The sequence below is a fragment of the Bos indicus genome, chromosome X (assembly GCF_029378745.1).
Source record: "Bos indicus isolate NIAB-ARS_2022 breed Sahiwal x Tharparkar chromosome X, NIAB-ARS_B.indTharparkar_mat_pri_1.0, whole genome shotgun sequence".
NCBI lineage: Eukaryota > Metazoa > Chordata > Mammalia > Artiodactyla > Bovidae > Bos > Bos indicus.
In genome coordinates this window covers 147,316,799-147,335,191 of record NC_091789.1, presented here as the reverse complement: position 1 = coordinate 147,335,191, position 18,393 = coordinate 147,316,799, and the positions used below count along the sequence as shown (strand labels likewise).

General features: G+C 46.2%; 1 protein-coding gene across 4 annotated transcripts in view; it reads left to right on the top strand.

Moving 5' to 3' along the window:
- STS (steroid sulfatase) overlaps nucleotides 1-18,393 on the top strand; it is a 165,416-nt gene that overhangs the window by 66,466 nt on the left and 80,557 nt on the right. For all 4 annotated transcript variants that reach the window (XM_019955981.2, XM_019955980.2, XM_019955979.2 and 1 more), the window contains 3 exons: nucleotides 9,779-9,919; nucleotides 12,917-13,038; nucleotides 13,143-13,265. In XM_019955981.2, coding sequence (XP_019811540.2) covers nucleotides 9,779-9,919; nucleotides 12,917-13,038; nucleotides 13,143-13,265 — 386 coding nt within the window. The remainder of the gene's footprint in view (nucleotides 1-9,778; nucleotides 9,920-12,916; nucleotides 13,039-13,142; nucleotides 13,266-18,393) is intronic.

The window sequence follows — 18,393 nt, the reverse complement described above, 5'->3', positions numbered from 1 at the left end:
CCTTCCTGTTGGCCAGATATGATGCAACTCCATACCTGTTAAACATTACCTCCCACTCGGCTACCTGGGATTCTGGAGAGGAACAGAGCCACCTGGCACAAGCAAGTGCTTTTTTTTTTTTTTTCTGTAAAGAATGAAGCACAATTTTAAACTAAGTAACTGGAATTTTGTGCCATTTCCACTGCATCTATTTCATTAGTTTTTTCACTGACAGTCACTGAGGTGCATCTCTTGCAGTTCCAATATTTATACTGCATGTCGGGGGTTCTGCTTATTATTATTTTTTCCCCATATGAAGCGCATGTTAAAATCTGCATTTTAGAGGTGAATTGTATGGTAAGATAGTCTACGATACCATTTCAGGTTTAAAATGTCCTATTTGAAATCAGAAAATAATGTATACAACAGCCTGTAATTCTTTCCTTTTCTCTGTAAAAGGTTGGAAGGCCTTGGTAGCAATAAAATGTCTGTAGTTAGATTTTTATAATTTTAGGAGTGCAGTGTTCAGGTTTTAGAATTATATAATCTATTGCCAATGAGCAGTTGGTATAATACTATTTTAACCTATACCATTGTATTACTATGTATCAACTTTAATAGCATCTCTATATTGCTTTTCGCTACAGTGCTTTGTTTCTCTATTTTTATTAAAATCCCCTCTGGATTTGAAAGCATAATGGAAATTTATGAATTCATTTTATGTTTTCCTAATCCCCCGCTTTCATAACTTAAAACATGTGTTGTTTCTTAGAATTTGAAATTTTTATTAACTATACATAAGTCTCTAGTTCTTTGATTTTTTTTTTTTTTCCTGCTAGTTTGTTTCCAGAGCATGACGGCTTTTGCTGAGTGAATTTAACTGTGTAATATTTCATATCAGATTAATGGAGAGCCCATTGCTTCTAGTCATCTTTCAAGTTTATTTATCGCTAAAGTCTGATATTCGGGGGGGGGGGTTGATCAAATGCATAAGCTAACGTACATTTATAATCACGAGTAGATGCCGTTTCATGAGTTACTTGTGGGTTTTGCTTCATGTCAATGTATGGCAAAACCCACTACAATATTGTAATTAGTCTCCAATTAAAATAAATATTTTAAAAATAGCATAGACCTCAGAACTAAGAAGGAGAAAAGCAAACATTTTTATATTAACACGCATGTGTAGAGTCGAAAACAGTGCTACAGCTGAACCTATTTGCAGGAAAAGAATAGAGATGCAGACGTCGAATGGACTCGTGGACACAGCGGGTGGAGAGGGTGGGATGAATTGAAAGAGTAACACTGACATATATACATGACCGTGTGTAAAATAGACAGCTAGTGGGAAGCCTCTGTATAGCACCGGGCTGCTCTCTGATGACCTCGAGGGCTGGATGGGAGGATGGGAGAGGGGCAAGAGGGAACGGACATATGTATACATGTGGCTGATTCACTTCATTGTAGAGAGAAACTAACATAGCACTGTAAATAAAATAAAATGTGGAGAGGCTGGACTTTCTTTTGTCTTTCAAATTTGCCCCCCAGTTTACCATTTATGGAATAGCTTCTTTTTAAAGATCCCTCTTTGGGTTTAATACCTCTGACTTCACATTGGTCTAGAATAGCAGATACTTATCTATCACGAGGATGAGACGGTTGGATGGCAGCACTGACTCGATGGACGTAGAGTTTGGGTAGACTCCGGGAGTTGGTGATGGACAGGGAGGCCTGGTGTGCTGCAGTCCATGGAGTCACAAAGAGTCGGACACGACTGAGCGACTGAACTGAGTGAACTGATTTATCGTTTTGGCTTCCCCGATGGTTCAGTGGGCAAAGAATCAGCCTGCAACACAGGGGACTCAGGAGATGTGGACTCAATCCCTGGGTGGGAAGGTCCCCTGGAGAAGGAAATGGCAACCCACTCGAGTATTCTTGCCTGGAGAATCCCATGGACGGAGGAGCTGGGCGAGCTACAGTCCACGAGGTCTCTGAGTTGGACACGACTGAGTATATATATGTTTACCATTGTCCCCACCATTCACCATGTGCTTGGGATGTATAGTTGACATTAAGGGTCCAAAGATTCCGTGAAAGGTCTGTTCTCATTTACCATTTTGGACCTGCAGTAGTCTGTTCCATATGGAGATACGTGCCCTCGACTTCTGAACCTATGTCGTGTTTCCTGCTGTTGTTTAGTCGCTCAGTCGTGTCCGACTCTCTGCGACCCCAGGGACTGTAGCCCACCATGCTCCTCTGTCCGTGGGATTCTCCAGGCAAGAACAGTGGGGAAAGTGAAAGTCGCTAAGTCGTGTCTGACTCTTTGCGACCCCATGGACTATACAGTCTATGGAATTCTCCAGGCCAGAATACTGGAATGGGTGGTCATGCCCTTCTCCAGGGGATCTTCCCAACCCAAAGTAATGTTTCTGCTTTTTAAGATGCTGTCTAGGTGGATCATAGCTTTCCTTCCAAGGAGCAAGCGTCTTTTAATTTCAAAATAAATAAAAATTTTTTAAAAGATGGGCCATCAGCAATGTCACATAAGCCAACGGGTGTCATAGCCTAACAGCAAATGTAAAGTTAGAAGCAAGACTTGTAACCGGGAACTTCCCTGGTGGTTCAATGGCTAAGACTCTGCTCCCAATGCAGGGGACCCTGGTTCAATCCCTGGTCTGGGAACTAGAGCCCACATGATGCAAGTAATGATCCTGCATATTTCAGCTAAGACCCAGTGACTGGGGGGAAAGATGCCCTGGAAGAGGAGAGCTAAGAACCAGAATGCCTTTGAAGGGCATCTGCAGCAGAAAGAACTGGAATAAAAAGACTAAAAAAAAAAAAATAATAATCAACCAACCAACCATCAAACAACCAGTCAGCTACAAAATCAAGGATGTTTCACAAAACATACATTTGGAGAACAAAACAGAAACTGTGGGAACACATCCTATGTTAGACAATTCAGCAGAATGGTGGGAAGATGGGGTGAGGGCATCTCAAAGGAAATAGATCCAAGAGGCCAAATGACTCAGATGATTGATCACAGGGGAGAAAGGGCTCTCTAACTTGCCTTTCCCTGGATCCACTGGGGCTGGACCCCGGCAAGGAGTCACTAGCTTTATCCCTGCTTCGATCCCTGGGTGGGGAAGAATTGATGCTTTGGGACTGTGGTGTTGGAGAAGGCCAACAAAGGTCCGTCTAGTCAAAGCTATTGTTCTTCCAGTAGTCATGTATGGATGCGAGAGTTGAACTATAAAGAAAGCTGGAGAAGGAAATGGCAACCCACTACAGCATTCTTGGTGAGCGCCCTGGCAGCTCAGATGGTAAAGAATCTGACTGCAACTCGGGAGACCTTGGACTGCAAGGAGATCCAACCAGTCCATCCTAAAGGAAATCAGTCCTGGGTGTTCACTGGAAAGACTGATGCTGAAGCTGAAACTCCAATACTTTGGCTACCTGATTCGAAGAGCTGACTCACTGGAAAAGACCCAGATGCTGGGAAAGATTGAAGGTGGGAGGAGAAGGGGACGACGGAGGATGAGATGGTTGGATGCCATCACCGGCTCAATGGACATGAGTTTGAGCAAGCTCTGGGAGCTGGTGATGGACAGGGAGGCCTGGCGTGCTGCAGTCCATGGGGTCCCAAAGAGTCAGACACGACTGAGCGGCTGAACTGGACTGATTTTGGATTTGGCCGCACTGAGTTGTCACTGCTGTGTGTGGGCTTTCTCTAGCTCTGGTGAGCGGGGTCCACTCTTCCTTGTGTTGATCGGGCTTCTCGCTGTCGTGGCGTCTCTTGGGGCCGAGCATCGGCTCTAGGGCGTGTTGGCTACAGTAGCTGGGGCACACGGGCTTAGTTGCCCCGAGCCAAGTGGGATCCTCCCAGACCAAGGATTGAGCCCGTGTCCCCTGCCTGGGCAGTCAGATTCCTTACCACCTAGCCACCCAGGAAGCCCCTGGAAGGCAGATTCTTAACTGCTGGAGCACCAAGGAAGTCCTCGTCTATCATTTTAATAAAAAACGGCTATTGCAAATGTTTTACCCTAATACGGTTATTAAAGCATCTTGTCCCATTTATCAGCTATTCAAGCTTTTATTTTCCACTGCAAGTAAATACAGACGGGTAGAATCCAGGAGCACTAAAGAAAAGGCAAGGATGTCCCTCTGTTGAGTAGAATATCAATTCTAAGTTGAAGAACTAACCAGAGTTAGGCTGAAAAATGTTGTGAATGTACTTATTATCTGATCTACGACGCAGACGTATTGAGTTATCAGAGAGGATAATTCATCCGCGTGGCTTTGGCAAGCGAATTCATTTTCTTTTCCTGTAATCCATTTTCATAGCTTAACATTTTTATTAAAAATGACACCTGTTCCCTCACGAAAAGGAAGCACATTTTTAAGAGTTGCTGATTGATTTTTCTGCATTATTCAGGAGTTGTGTTTTTATTCCGAAAAATAACAGCTACCACCCTGCTCTCAAATCACCTCTGCAGACATGTGCGGTTTCTCTTGGTGGGGTCCTCAAACATTTCCATGACATGAGCAAACTCAGTTAGCAGTGACAAGCAGAGGACTGGAGAAGACTGAGTGCCTGCTAAGTCACTGCAGTCGTGTCTGACTCTTTGCAGCCCCTTGGACCGTAGCCCACCAGGCTCCTCTGTCCATGGGATTCTTTAGGCAAGAATACTGGAGTGGGTTGCCATTTCCTCCTCCAGGGGATCTTCCCCACCCAGGGAGTGAACCCAGATCTCCCACATTGCAGGCAGATTCTTTACTTTCTGAGCCAGGGATGGCTGTGCAGACACCCGAACACACAGGCTTGTTTGCTGGAGGATCCAGGTGTGTAGTTGTGGATGTCAGGCCAGCTCACAGTTCCCACACGCCGCAAGGAGGATTCTGTGCAGACTTACAATCAAGGATGTGGTTGTTCCATCACTTTGGACAGGTTCAACCTAGTTAAGTTTGGCTGGGCTTTCCCGAGGCCTCAGTGGTAAAGAACCTGCCTGCAGTGGATGAGATGTGAGTTTGATGCCTGGGTCGGGAAGATCCCATGGAGGAGGAAATAGCAACCCACTCCAGGATTCTTGCCTGGAGAATCCCATGGACAGAAGAGCCTGGCGGGCTACAGTCCACGGGGTCGCATAGAGCTGGACACGACTGAGCAAGTAAATGACAACAACTTTCTCTGGCTGGATTTTATACCTGGGAGAATATCCTGACTGTGGTTAGGCCGTGCCTCTCAGCTGCACCACTATCTTAACTACCAAAGTCTTTTTTTTAAAAAGGCCTTTGCCTTCTGCTTATAGTAAGTGTTCTCTGCACTTGCTTATATCTGCTTATAGTAAGTGTTCCCTGCACTTGCTTATATCTGCTTATAGTAAGTGTTCTCTGCACTTGCTTATAATCTCGAAAAGAACATCAGTGATTGTGTGAGGGCTGGGGAGGGGGGCACCCCCATCCTGCCTGGACGGATGGCCGGGCTCAGGATCATTTGTTTGAAATGGCTCCAGTGTGGAGGGGTTCGCTGGCTTTGCTGGAGTGTGGGGTTGAGAGTGGCAGCTGGCCCTGCACTTAGCATACATCCTACTTGTTTGGAGCCGTCTTTGGCTCGTGACCCTACTCTGGTTGTTACAGCCATTAAGCTTGGCCCCGATCCTGGGCGTGCTCAGTCATGTCTGACTCTTGGCAGCCCCATGGACTGTAGCCCGCCAGGGCTTCTCCATCCGTGGGATTCTCCAGGCAAGAATCCTGGAGTGGGTTGCCATGCCCTCTCCAGGGGATCTTCCAGACCCAGGGATCGAATCCAGGTCTCCCATGTCTCCTGCATTGGCAGGTGGGTTCTTTACCGATGAGCCGCCTGAGAAGCCCCAATGCTAATAGGTCAAATGATGTTCCTCTTTCTCTTCTCAAACGTGGCCTGTGCAGCACAGCTCTCACCCTCGTGGTGAAGCCTTTAGGTTGTTCCCAGAGGCCTTCTGGTATTTACAGCACAGATGATAATATCAGGATGGAAAGAAGAATATCACCGGCCTTCTCCTGGTGATCCAGTGGTTAAGACTTCACCTTCCACTGCAAGGGGTGCAGATTTGATTCCTGGTCAGGGAGCATTTATCCCACATGACTTTAAAAGTGGTCCAAATTTTTAAAAAAATCTTAAAAAAGAAAAAAAAAATGTCAAGCCTTTTCCAAATCCCTCCCTTTCTCTTCTGCTACAAAGCTTATGCTTCATATTCTGTTGTTTTCTCCTCATGCATTTTCGTTCTCTCCAACTAGCTTATAAATGTTGGCCCATTCCTTCATACTGAATGTTAGAAATCTAAGCGAATAAGCCCATTTGTATCTTTTTTTTTTAATTAAGATTCCACCAATTTGTTGTTGTTCGATTGCTCAGTCGTGTCCGACTCTTTGCGACCCCATGGACCGCAGCACACCAAGCTTCTCTGTCCGTCACCAACTCCTGGAGCTTGCTCAAACTCAGGTCCATTGAGTTGGTGATGTCATCCAACCATCTCATCCTCCGTCGTCGCCTTCTCCTCCCGCCCTCAATCTTTCCCAGCATCAGGGTCTTCTCCGATGAGTCAGCTCTTCACATCGGGTGGCTAAAGTGTTGGAGCTTCAGTTTCAGCATCAGTCCTTCCAGTGAATATTCAGGACCAATTACCCTTAGGATGGACTGGTTGGATCTCCTTGCAGTCCAAGAGGCTCTCAAGAGTCTTCTCCAACACCACAGCTCAAAAGCATCAATTCTTTGGCGCTCAGCCTCCTTTATGGTCCAACTCTCACATCCATGCATGACTACTGGAAAAACCACAGCTTTTAAGAAGAGCACGTATTCAGATGGGATTTTTCCTGCTCTAATGTCAGACAGTATTTCTTATTGACTTTAAAAGAGTTCATCTATGTAGATGACACTTGAGGAAATATCATTGATGATACATGGCTCAAATTGAACAAAACAGCATCACTTCTAAACAAAATATGGTTTGCGATGTAGGTTTTTCTTTGTTTCCAGGAAACCTTTTCTGCACCTGGCAAATAGATCCGAAACTTGTTGGTTGCCGTGGTAAAGTTTTCCATTAAGTCAGAGCAGTGTTAATTTTCTTATAATGAACAGATTCAATGTAATTATACCGCTAGTTATGAAAATGTTCTTTTGTCTCTCTGCTGCAGAATAATTCTGTTTTAGAAATAGCAACATTCTCAAAAATTTTTGTTTTTCTTTTTTGCCAAACGAAGTTTGTTCAGAAAAATAATTTTTTCAGGGAGGAGCGTTTGCCGTTTTTTCAGAAATGAATGTGCTATATACTCTTAATATTTTAGAGCCCTTGTATTTCATTTTAAGTACTTTTATCAACTAAGTCCTTTAAGAGTTTGAAACGTCTTTAGGAACACCTGTTCTACTCCATGTTTGTGGGTGAAAAGTAAGTTCTGGTCATTATGATAATAATTTTCGTGCAGTGGGATTGTAAGTGACTACTAAGGTAAAATTTCAGACATTCTTTTTTTTATTAATTTAGTTTTAATTGGAGGATAATCGCTTTGCAATATTGTGTTGGTTTCTACAATACATCCGCATGAATCAGCCATAGGGATGCACACGTCCCCTCCCCTTTGAACCTCCCAGCCCATGCCACCCCTCTAGGTTGTCAGAGAGCTCCCTGCATCACACGGCAAATTCCCACTGGCTGTCTGTTTTACGTGTGATAATGTCTATGTGTCAGCACTGTTCTCTCTGTTCCTCCAACCCTCTGCTTGCTCTTCAGTGTGTCTACAAGTCTGTTCTCTGGGTCCGCATCTCCACTGCTGTCCTGCAAATAGGTTCATCAGCACCATCTTCTACGTTCCTTATATATGCCTTAATATATGGTGTTTGTCTTTCTCTCTCTGACTCACTTTACTCTGTCTAACCAGCTCTAGGTTCATCCACCTCATGAGAACTGACTCAAATGCGTCCCTTTTCACGGCTGAGTAGTATTCCGCCACGTATATGTACCACAACTTCTTTATCCATTCATCTCTCGATGGGCATCTAGGTAGAACATTCGTCATTTTTAAGGTGACCGAGTCATAAAGATAGAGTGAGAGATGCTCAAAGTGAGGCAGGCAGGCTTACAGAATTGCTTCCAAGCTCTCATTTGTATATTTTATGAAATATGTATACAGAAGTTAGAGACACAGTTCCTTTAAAGTTTTTATATTTATGTGTTTATTTGACGGTGCCAGGGTCTTAGCCGTGGCATGTGGGGTCTTTTGCTGTGGGGTGTGATGAACTCACCCCTCTGCTGTGCTTGCTGCAACCTCTTAGAACCCTTAGCTCCGAATGTTAAAGCTCAACATTCAGAAAACGAAGATCATGGCATCTGGTCCCATCACTTCCTGGAAAATAGATGGGGAAACCGTGGAAACAGTAGCTGACTTTATTTTTCTGGGCTCCAAAATCACTGCAGATGGTGACTGCAGCCATGAAATTAAAAGACACTTACTCCTTGGAAGGAAAGTTATGACCAACCTAGGCATCATATTAAAAAGCAGAGACATTACTCTGCCAACAAAGGTCCATCTAGTCAAGGCTATGGTTTTTCCAGTGGTGATGTATGGATATGAGAGTTGGACTATAGAGAAAGCTGAGCGCCAAAGAATGGATGCTTTTGAACTGTGGTGTTGGAGAAGACTCTTGAGAGTCCCTTGGACTGCAAAGACATCCAACCAGTCCATCCTAAAGGAGATCAGTCCTGGGTGTTCATTGGAAGGTCTGATGTTGAAGCTGAAACTCCAATCCTTTGGCCACCTGATGCAAAGAACTGACTGATTGGAAAAGACCCTAATGCTGGGAAAGGTTGAAGGCAGGAGGAGAAGGGGAGGACAGAGGATGAGATGGTTGCATGGCATCACCGACGTGATGGACATGGGTTTGGGTGGACTCCAGGAATTGGTGATGGACAGGGAGGCCTGGTGTGCTGCGGTTCATGGGGTCACAAAGACACGGACACGACTGAGCAACTGGAATGAACTGAACTGAACTTAGCACCCAGTGCTGGAGCAATGAACCTTGTCTTCCTTGAGCTTGGAAAGGTTTGCGACACTCCCATGTCTACAGGTTTCCCTTTTAAAAGCTGCTGCCCGCACAGGTGACAGTCACGGCTAATTTTAGAAAGGGGTTGACATCGACAACTGGATTATCCTGAAATGCCTGTTTTTCTGTAGTTTTTCCAGGGCAGAGTAGAGAACGTTTAGCTGACGACAGAGCCTGCCTTAAAGAGATGATTGTTTTCATTTTTGAAGAAGAGATGACTGTGTTTTCATTTTTCCAGACAGAGCCTGTGTTTTGGTTTGAAGTAGAAAGGAGAGATCAGCGCTGTGCAGGGAGAAAGAAATGTTTGTTTGTTGTAGAAACAAACACAGGGCAGAGAGGATGTGGTTCTTTCTACGTTATGTCTCAGGCTTCTCAGGTGGCTCCAAAGCAGGAGACGCAAGAAACTGGGGTTCAGTCCGTGTGTCGGAGAAAATCCCCTGGAGGAGGGCATGGCAACCCGCTCCAGTATTCTTCCCTGGGGAATCCCACGGACAGAGGAGGCTGGTGGGCTGCAGTCCATGGGGTTGCAGAGAGTCGGATACGACTGAAGCGACTTAGCACGCACGTGTCGTCTGAGTTGATTTGGATCCCGTCCCATCCGGGGCGGGTGGGTGGACAGTACCCTTTCTCCTAAGGGGAGGGGGAGAAGGGAGGATCCCAGACAAGGAGAACGGTCCCTCCCGCCAGCATCCTTCACGACTCTCTTGCCCTCGCTCTTTGCAGGGACATGATGACCCTTCTGCTTCTGTTGCTGTTCCTCTGCGAGGCCCAGAGCTGGGCGGCATCAAAGCCCAACTTCGTCCTGCTGATGGCTGACGACCTTGGCATCGGGGACCCCGGTTGCTATGGCAACAAGACGCTCAGGTGCGGTGATGGGTCAACACAGGGACCCCTCCACAGGCTGGCCGCCCTGTGACAGGCTGCGGGCGTTCGTGGAACACAGGCCACCGGGAGACGTGCAAAGCCCATGCTCCCCTCCAGCTGCACGCCATGTGTGGCTCTGTGTAGACACTGAAAACCAAGACTGCCCTCGAGCCACATGAACCACGGTGTTCTGAGGTCACGAAAAGCAGGAGCTTCATCTTCTTCACCCTTGTAGGGAATTCTCTTACCGTCCGGAAGAGTCGGACACAACTTAACGACTGAACAACAACAGTTCATATTAGATATGCTACCAGACGTGATATTCCTAAAATTTATTAATGTAATAGGCACTGATTACACTAAGGAGTCTTAATTTAAAAAATTGCAATCAAGTCTTTAAAGTTCACTGTCTGCTAATTATCAAAAGGAAGAAAAGGGCTATACAGTAAGAATTTATAACAATAAATTCATAGTACTACCCTAAATCTATCTTGATCCCCATATTAGCATCCAATTCTTTTTCTTTTCATTGAAGTACAGTTGATCTACAATATTGTTTTAGCATGTATATATACACACATTCGTGTGCTGTGTGCTAACTGGCTTCAACCATGTCAGAGTCTTTACGACCCCATGGACTGTAACCCGCCAGGCTCCTCTGTCCATGGGATTTCCCAGGCAAGATTACTGGAGTGGGTTGCCATTTCCTCCTCCAGGGGATCTTCTTGACCCAGGAACTGAACCCTTATCTCTTCACGTGTCCTGTGTTGCAGGCAGGTTCTTTAGCACTAGCACAACCTGAGAAGCTCATATAGACACACACATACATATCTTCTGTATACATGTGTATATTCTGTTTTCTAATTCTTTTCCATTATTGTTTGTTACAAGATATTGAATATAGTTCCCGATACTATACAGGACCTCCTTGTTATTTATCTGTTTTAGAGTGTATGTCTGCTAATCCCAAATTCCTAATTTATCCCTCTCCCCAACCCAGCTCTTTCTGAACGACATGCTTCATTTTATAATATCACACCCCCAAATAGATTTCTCAGTAGCCAATGTAGGCACTAATCACACATACAATTTCAGTATTCTCAGCATCTTGTAACATAAGGCCAAAGCCAAGTGGAAATGTTGACAATTAAATGGATAAAGTAAGGTAATAAACGGGAGAGGAGTTTGAGACCACAGGGCAGTACAACCATCTTGCCCACTGAGGTATGCGCTATTCCATGGGCTGCCCTGATAACTCAGCTGGGAAAGAATCCGCCTGCAATGCAGGAGACCCCGGTTCGACTCCTGGGTCGGGAAGATCCGCTGGAGAAGGGATAGGCTATCCACTCCAGTATTGCTGGATTTCCCTGGGTGCTCAGCTGGTAAAGAATCCGCCTGCAATGCGGGAGACCTGGATTCCATCCCTGGGTTGGGAAGATCCCCTGGAGAAGGGAATGGCTGCCCACTCCAGGATTCTGGCCTGGACAATCGCATGGACTGTACAGTCTATGGAGGTCACAGAGTTGGATACGACTGAGCGACTTTCACTTTCACTGTTACCTGATTGGCCTCTGGGCACTGAACCACGGACGGTGGGGCCACTGTGAACCAGATAACATGTCCCATCTCACAGGCCAGGAAGGGAGTGCAGTTAATCACATCGTGCTTTTATGCTGTGATGGAAGCTGCTGAGATGGGGGATAGAAAGACATCCAGAGGTGGAGCAGGCTCCTCCCACAGGACGGGAAGGCCGCAGGGGGTCCCATGTATGGTCAGGACCGAAGTCTAAAAGATGGGCAGAGTGGCAGGGACCAGGGCTTCTTTAAAAGGATATGAGATAACCACTCAGAGTGGCCCCAGACCTGTGAGAACTCCCCCTCCCCATGCCGGGGAAGTCGCGTGATTTTCCGAGGTGACGGGGCCACGACCTTCCTGGAGAAAAGGCCACAGAATGGCTTGTCCTGCACAGAGCGCCATCCTCGCAGTGAAACCCTCCATGAGCATCGCTTCAGCGGGAAAACCCTGGAGTCCACAGAGGGTGTGAGTAACTCACGGCCTGACCTGTTTCCAGCTTTGCCCTGGACTCTGTGAACCCCGGGTAGTTCCCTGGTAGATGCACCTGGAGCCCTTGCTTCGTTGCTCCTGGGGGTCCCGTCACCCCCTTGTCCCTGGAAAAGTGAAAGTGTGAGTCGCTCGGTCGTGTCCAGCTGTTTGTGACCCCCTGGACTGTAGCCCGCCAGGATCCTCTGTCCATGGGATTCTCCAGCCAAGAAGACTGGAGTGGGTTGCCATGTCCTTTTTCTCCAGGGGATCTTCCCGACCCAGGGATCGAACCCAGGTCTCCCGCCTTGCAGGCAGATTCTTTCCCGTCTGAGCCACCAGGCAGAGCCTGATGACAACTCCTTCAGAGCCTCTCTTTGGCTGTGGTTGGGAAGAGGAGAGTCAGGCTGCCCCCAGAGCTTTCCCGTTTGGGGGCATACGGAGGCGACTGGCAGGGACAGGTGAGAAGGAGAGAGACCTTGAAACATCTCCATCCCCCTGGTCCCAGCAGCCCATTCTCAGGACTCGTCTTCTCCCTCCTAAACCAGAAGCTCAGAGCCCTGGGCAAGTGAGGTCCCCCAGAGAGGGCTGACCTTGATCGTGGAGCCCTCAGTGTGGTTTTGTCCTTACTCAGAGCCATGGTGCTGTGTCTGCTCCCTTTCCTTCACTCCTTCCCTCCACGTCTTGTGGTTCAGTCACTCAGCCATGTCCGACTCTCTGTGACCCCACGAACAGCAGCATGCCAGGCTTCCCTGTCCATCACCGTATCCCAGAATTGGCTCAAACTGATGTCTATCCAGTCGGTGATGCCATCCAACCATCTCATCCTCTGTCGTCCCCTTCCCACCAAGACACATGGCTCTATTTCCCTGGGTTACTGAGAACGACTCACTGTGCAAAGCCCCCAAAGAAGCTTTCTTAAGATCATGATGAATGACCCACGAGTCTCTGTTCCAGGACTCCCAATATCGACCGCCTGGCCAGAGGGGGTGTGAAGCTCACGCAGCACCTGGCAGCATCACCCCTCTGCACGCCCAGCAGGGCGGCCTTCATGACCGGCCGGTACCCTGTCCGCTCAGGTAATGCCCTCCCCCCTCACCGCTGGCTCCAGCACCACGCTCCTCGTCCTCCTCCCAGCCATAATGGTCCTCCCTGTCTTCATGGTGGATTTCACATTGCTCAGGAATGGCATCTCAGTCCCAAGTGGGAGTTTTCCTCTTCTCGGCCTCTTCTGGAGGACTGCCCCCCAGTGAGATTACGTTCGCCAAGCTTCTGAAGGATCAAGGCTATTCCACAGCTCTGATAGGTATGGGACTGAGGATCTGGGCGGGGTGGTTGGGAGAGTGGGGAGGGCGTGACCGCAGCCATCTTCAGGGTGACATGGCTGATAGAACTTGCACAGCTGTAGAAAGGGAAGAAACAATTCCAACTCTAAATCAAAACAGCAGGCATCTGTATGCAGTGTTTGAATGTGTGGATGGTCTCCTTATTTATGTATCTGTGTGTATGTGTGTCGATGGATGGATGGATGGGTGATAGGTAGATAATGATAGACACACAGATGGACTGACAGATGGACAAATGGATAGATGGAAAGATAGTTGAGTCAGGTGATAGAGACAGGGAGAGGTAGCTCAGTAGATGAGATGGATGATGGGTGAATGGCTGATGGATGAACTGTGGATGCTGGATGGATGGATGGATGCTGGGTAGATGGTAGATGGATGGTGGATAGATGGATGGCAGGTGGGTGGTGGATACTGGATGGATGGAGAGGTGGATGGACGATGGATGGATGGGAGGTGACTGGCGAATACTGGATGGGTGGTACTGGATGGATGGATGGTGGGTGGATGGTGGCTACTGGATGGATGGGTGAATGGTGGATGGATGGTAGGTAGATGGTGGATACTGGAGAGATGGATGGATGCTGGGTGGATGGTGGATGGATACATAATGGATGGATTCTAGGTGGATGATGGATACTAGATAAATGGATGAATGGTGGATGCTGATGAATGGATAGTGGATGGATGGATGGATAATGGATGATGGGTGGATGGTAGATGGATGGTGGATACTGGATAGATGGATGGTGGGTGGGTGGATGGTGGATGGATGGTACATGGATGATGGCTACTGGATGAATGGTAGTTGCTGATGGATGGATGGTGGATGAATGGATGCTGGATGGGAGAAGGTAGATGGATGATGGATGGATGGTAGACAGATGGTGGATACTGGATAGATTGATGGATGGATGGATGGATGGTAGATGGATTATGCATGGATGGTGGATATTGGATAGATGGATGGATGGATGGTGGGTGGATGGATGATGGATACTGGATAGATTGATGGACGGATGGATGGATGGTAGATGGATTATGGATGGATGGTGGATATTGGATAGATGGATGGATGGATGGTGGGTGGATGGATGGATAATGGATGGTGGGTGGATGATAGATGGATGGTGGATGCTGGATGGATGGATGGTAGGTGGATGGATGATGGATGGATGGTAGGTGGATGATGGATATCGGATGGATGGATGAACAATGAATCCATAGATGGGTGGGTGGATGACTAGTGGATACTGACTGGCTGGATGAAGGGGTGAGTGGGTCAGTGGGTGAGTGATTGGATACATGAATGAATGGTGGATGCTGAATGAGTGGATGTTGGATGGATGAGACGCAGAGGCAGAAAGTTGAAATATATGGTAGATAACAGAAAAATGCATAGTTGTGCACACACACAGCAAACACCACCACACACACACGCACACACACACACACACCATACTATTGATAAAGATTTTCATCTCACATGGCAGTAATAAAATGGCATCTGAATGTTTCTCATTTGACATGCCCATTGATTTTATTCCCTTGATAGGAAATGAATCCTTCTCCCCTTTCCCTTGATGAGCTTGGGTCTACGTAGGTCATCAGAAGACTCATGGAAAATCTCATGGGAGCAAAACGACCCTTCTCTTCCTTCCCACATCTGGTCATAAAGCCACCATCAGTTTTTCTCTTGTGTGAGGCGCTCACTAATTCACTAATGCACTTCACATTTTATAAGAAATGTTTCAGTTCAGTTCAGTTCAATCACTCAATTGTGTCCGACTCTTTGCAACCCCATGAATCACAGCACGCCAGGCCTCCCTGTCCATCACCAACTCCTGGAGTTCACTCAAACTTATGTCCATCGAGTCGGTGATGCCATCCAACCATCTCATCCTCTGTCATCCTCTTCTTCTCCTGCCCCCAATCCTTCCCAGCATTAGGGTCTTTTCCAATGAGTCAGCTCTTCACATCCGGAGGCCAAAGTACTAGAGTTTCAGCTTCAGCATCAGTCCTTCCAATGAATACCTGGGATTGATCTCCTTTAGGATGGACTGGTTGGATCTCCTTGCAGTCCAAGGGACTCTCAAGAGTCTCCTCCAACACCACAGTTCAAAAGCATCAATTCTTCGGCACTCAGCTTTCTTCATAGTCCAACTCTCACATCCATACATGACCGCTGGAAAAACCATAGCCTTGACTAGACAGACCTTTGTTGGCAAAGTAATGTCTTTGCTTTTCAATATGCTGTCTAGGCTGGTCATAACTTTCCTTCCAAGGAGTAAGCGTCTTTTAATTTCATGGCTGCAGTCACCATCTGCAGTGATTTTGGAGCCCCAAAAAATAAAGTCTGACACTGTTTCCACTGTTTCCCCATCTATTTCCCATGAAGTGATGGGACCAGATGCGATGATCTTCGTTTTCTGAATGTTGAGCTTTAAGCCAACTTTTTCATTCTCTTCTTTCATTTTCATCAAGAGACTTTTTAGTTCCTCTGCACTTTCTGCCATAAGGGTGGTGTCATCTGCATATCTGAGGTTATTGATATTTTTCCCGGCAATCTTGATTCCAGCTTGTGCTGCTTCCAGCCCAGCGTTTCTCATGATGTGCTCTGCATATAAGTTAAACAAGCAGGGTGACAATATACAGCCTTGACAGACTCCTTTTCCTATTTGGAACCAGTCTGTTGTTCCATGTCCAGTTCTAACTGTTGCTTCCTGACCTGCATATAGGTTTCTCAAGAGGCAGGTCAGGTGGTCTGGTATTCCCATCTCTTTCAGAATTTTCCACAGTTTATTGTGATCCACACAGTCAAAGGCTTTGGCATAGTCAATAAAGCAGAAATAGATGTTTTCCTGGAACTCTCTTCCCTTTTCCATGATCCAGCAGATGTTGGCAGTTTGATCTCTGGTTCTTCTGCCTTTTCTAAAACCAGCTTGAACATCTGGAAGTTCACAGGTCACGTACTGCTGAAGCCTGGCTTGGAGAATTTTGAGCATTACTTTACTAGTGTGTGAGATGAGTGCAATTGTGTGGTAGTTTGAGCATTCTTTGGCATTGTCTTTCTTTGGGATTGGAATGAAAACTGACCTTTTCCAGTCCTGTGGCCACTGCTGAGTTCTCCAAATTTGCTGGCATATTGAGTGCAGCGGTTTCACAGCATCATCTTTCAGGATTTGAAATAGCTCAACTGGAATTCCATCACCTCCACTAGCTTTGTTCGTAGTGATGCTTTCTAAGGCCCACTGGACTTCACATTCCAGGATGTCTGGCTTTAGGTGACTGATGACACCATCATGATTATCTTGGTCGTGAAGATCTTTTTTGTACAGTTCTTCTGTGTATTTTTGCCATCTCTTCTTAATATCTTCTGCTTCTGTTAGGTCCATACCATTTCTGTCCTTTATCGAGCCCATCTTTGCATGAAATGTTCCCTTGGTATCTCTAATTTTCTTGAAGAGATCTCTAGTCTTTCCCATTCTGTTGTTTTCCTCTTATTTCTTTGCATTGATCGTTGAGGAAGGCTTTCTTATCTCTCCGTGCTATTCTTTGGAACTCTGCATTCAGATGTTTATATCTTTCCTTTTCTCCTTTGCTTTTCATTTCTTTTCTTTTCACAGCTATTTGGAAGGCCTCCCCAGACAACCATTTTGCTTTTTTGCATTTCTTTTCCATGGGGATGGTCTTGATCCCTGTCTCCTGTACACTGTCACGAACCTCATTCCATGGTTCATCAGGCACTCTGTCTATCAGATCTAGTCCCGTAAATCTATTTCTCACTTCCACTGTATAATCATAAGGGATTTGATTTAGGTCATACCTGAATGGTCTAGTGGTTTTCCCTACTTTCTTCAATTTAAGTCTGAATTTGGCAATAAGGAGTTCATGATCTGAACCATGGTCAGCTCCTGGTCTTATTTTTGCTGACTATATAGAGCTTCTCCATCTTTGGCTGCAAAGAATATAATCAGTCTGATTTCGGTGTTGACCATCTGGTGATGTCCATGTGTAGAGTCTTCTCTTGTGTTATTGGAAGGGAGTGTTTCTTATGACCAGTGTGTTCTCTTGGCAAAACTCTATTAGCCTTTACGCTGCTTCATTTCGTATTCCAAGGCCAAATTTGCCTGTTACTCCAGGTGTTTCTTGACTTCCTACTTTTGCATTCCAGTCCCCTATAATGAAAAGAACATCTTTTTTGGGTGTTAGTTCTAAAAGGTCTTGTAGGTCTTCATAGAACCGTTCAACTTCAGCTTCTTCAGCATTACCGGTTGGGGCATAGGCTTGGATTACCGTGATATTGAATGGTTTGCCTTGGAAATAAACAGAGATCATTCTGTCGTTTTTGAGATTGCATCCAAGTACTGCATTTCAGACTCTTCTGTTGACCATGATGGCTACTCCGTTTCTTCTAAGGGATTCCTGCCCGCAGTAGTAGATATAATGGTCATCTGAGTTAAATTCACCCATTCCAGTCCATTTCAGTTCGCTGATTCCTAGAATGTCGTTCAGTCTTGCCACCTCCTGTTTGACCACTTCCAATTTGCCTTGATTCATGGACCTGAAATTCCAGGTTCCTATGCAATATTGCTCTTTACAGCATCAGACCTTGCTTCTATCACCAGTCACATCCACAGCTGGGTATTGTTTTTGCTTTGGCTCCATCGCTTCATTTTTTCTGGAGTTATTTCTCCACTGATCTCCAGTAGCATATTGGGCACCTACCGACCCGGGGAGTTCCCCTTTCAGTATCCTATCATTTTGCCTTTTCATACTGTTCATGGCGTTCTCAAGGCAAGAATACTGACGTGGTTTGCCATTCTCTTCTTCAGTGGACCACATTCTGTCAGACCTCTCCAACATGACCCTCCCATCTTAGAGGTGTTTAAAGTAATTATTGACTTGTGAGTACGATTTCGTCATGCCTCGGGGGTCATTTTTATGTAAGGATTCATTTCCACTTTTAACTTTCAAGGGAGAAAATCAAGTTGGTTCTAAGACTTTCCTTTTAAGGAAATGTCTTTAAAAAAAGCACCTGTGGGATGTCCCTGGTTGTCCCGTGGTTAAAATTTCTCCTTCCAATGC